Source organism: Leptopilina boulardi, unplaced genomic scaffold, assembly GCF_019393585.1.
Source record: "Leptopilina boulardi isolate dan_hultmark-lab unplaced genomic scaffold, ZJU_Lbou_2.1 LbouV2_372, whole genome shotgun sequence".
Lineage (NCBI taxonomy): Eukaryota > Metazoa > Arthropoda > Insecta > Hymenoptera > Figitidae > Leptopilina > Leptopilina boulardi.
In genome coordinates this window covers 1,854,514-1,856,146 of record NW_026137943.1, presented here as the reverse complement: position 1 = coordinate 1,856,146, position 1,633 = coordinate 1,854,514, and the positions used below count along the sequence as shown (strand labels likewise).

The 1,633-nt window shown below is 22.6% G+C and overlaps 1 protein-coding gene across 2 annotated transcripts; it reads right to left on the bottom strand.

Moving 5' to 3' along the window:
* Nucleotides 1-288: 288 nt before the first annotated feature.
* LOC127287696 (uncharacterized) lies at nucleotides 289-1,396 on the bottom strand. 2 transcript variants are annotated; one of them, XM_051314758.1, is made up of 5 exons: nucleotides 1,256-1,396; nucleotides 952-1,112; nucleotides 792-810; nucleotides 542-696; nucleotides 289-458 (listed from the first exon to the last, which is right to left on the bottom strand). In XM_051314758.1, the coding sequence occupies exons 1-5, from the start codon at nucleotides 1,311-1,313 to the stop codon at nucleotides 450-452; spliced, it is 402 nt and encodes a 133-aa protein (XP_051170715.1). In that variant the 5' UTR covers nucleotides 1,314-1,396; the 3' UTR covers nucleotides 289-449. The 2 variants fall into 2 exon arrangements, with proteins under 2 accessions (XP_051170715.1, XP_051170718.1); XM_051314761.1 differs by having other exon boundaries at nucleotides 542-693.
* Nucleotides 1,397-1,633: the final 237 nt, after the last annotated feature.

The window sequence follows — 1,633 nt, the reverse complement described above, 5'->3', positions numbered from 1 at the left end:
CGGCTGATTTGTCGGAACCTGGCATTTGTTTTTCGTTCGTGTGTGCATTGATCGACGATAGTAAAAAAAAAAAAAAAAACCCCGAAAATAAATAAAAGTAATTATAAAATAAACACAAACGATTTTGAAAATGTGAACCAGTTCAATGTGAAACGAAATATTTCAAATTCTAGAGAAGAGGGGGGAAAAAAAAGTAAAATAGGTTTACTTACTCATTAAAGAATAATTATTTTTAAGACAAAAAAAATTTGTATCTTTAGGTATTAATTATGTACATAATAATGTAAATTATTTTTTAAAAATTTGTTTTTTTTTTATATATAATAATTACAAAATTAGCATAATTGTACATATTTATAATTTTCATTTCTATCTTATAATATTTCATTTAGTATTTTTTGTTTGTGATTTTTAAAGTTTAAACTTCTTCTCATGGTATAGTAATCTTATCAAGAATCCTGAAATACATAAAAATGAAATTAATTTATATAAATCAATTAATTTATTTTTATTATAAAATAATACATATAAAGTTTAATACCTTTGGACAACAAATTAATCCTTGTCTCTCAGATTCATTCTCATGACATTCGTGCAATACTAAGTTATTTAATGAGGGAATATTACATAAATTAGACTGAACACAAATTCCTGGGATTGTTTTTCCTTTTCGTGAATATCGACAATTGATTTCTGCTTTTTTAAAAAAAAATGATTAAAATTAATTAAAGTTTGGACAAAATATCCGCCTGCTTGAAAAAAATATTAATATATTTTTTTTAGCCATTTACCTGTAACTTCTTCCATTGACTTGATTGATATATTCATGTAAAGACGATAATTAATTTCACCCAACGAATAATGGGAACATAAAATAATAATTATTAATTAATTAGTGAAGTTTAATACTTACAAAAATTATACATGAGTACATATATAAATAGTTTTTACCTTTGGACAACAAAATAATCCTTGCTGTTGGGATTTGTTATCATTACAAGGGAATAGTACATCTAATTCAGGATATATTTTTGCACATTTACCAGGTTTTATACATGTTCCAGGCAATTTAACTCCATCCGATTGTCGATACGTACAGTCGATTTCTGTTTCTTTATAAACGAAAAAAATTTATATGCTTTCAATAAATTTTAAATTTGATTTTTAATTAAATATTTTCTACTAAGCAAATATAACAACAATAATAATTATAATAATTAATAAGAAATTTAAAAAAATTATAAATAAAATTTACCTGCTACCACACTGTAGACGAATAAAAAGGAAACGTAAATTATTGATGTCAGCATCATGATAAAAAAAATAAGTAAATTTTCCCAAAAGTTAAAAATTCTTTAAAAATTCAAAGCTTATATAGAAAAATTAGTGACGTAATCTTTTCAATGGATCCATAATCACTGTTTGTTAATACAAAAATTTTAATTCTAGAATCAATGGAAAATTATCTTATTAATAGAAAAATGTGTTTCACACATTCTTATCATAAATTTATTCATACTTTTATTGTTAAGAAAAGATAAGAATAAAAATGATTCCTATGATAACGAATTTTTAAAATATTTCTTTAATTCACATTAAAATTTGAATAAAAAATATTACGTGTATCGTGAAT

Excerpts from the sequence above, each read along its gene's own strand:
- LOC127287696 (XM_051314758.1), bottom strand. The coding sequence starts at position 1,313 with ATGATGCTGACATCAATAATTTACGTTTCCTTTTTATTCGTCTACAGT. Across the intron at positions 1,113-1,255 it reads CGTCTACAGTGTGGTAGCAG|AAACAGAAATCGACTGTACG; the intron begins GTAAATTTTATT and ends TCGTTTATAAAG.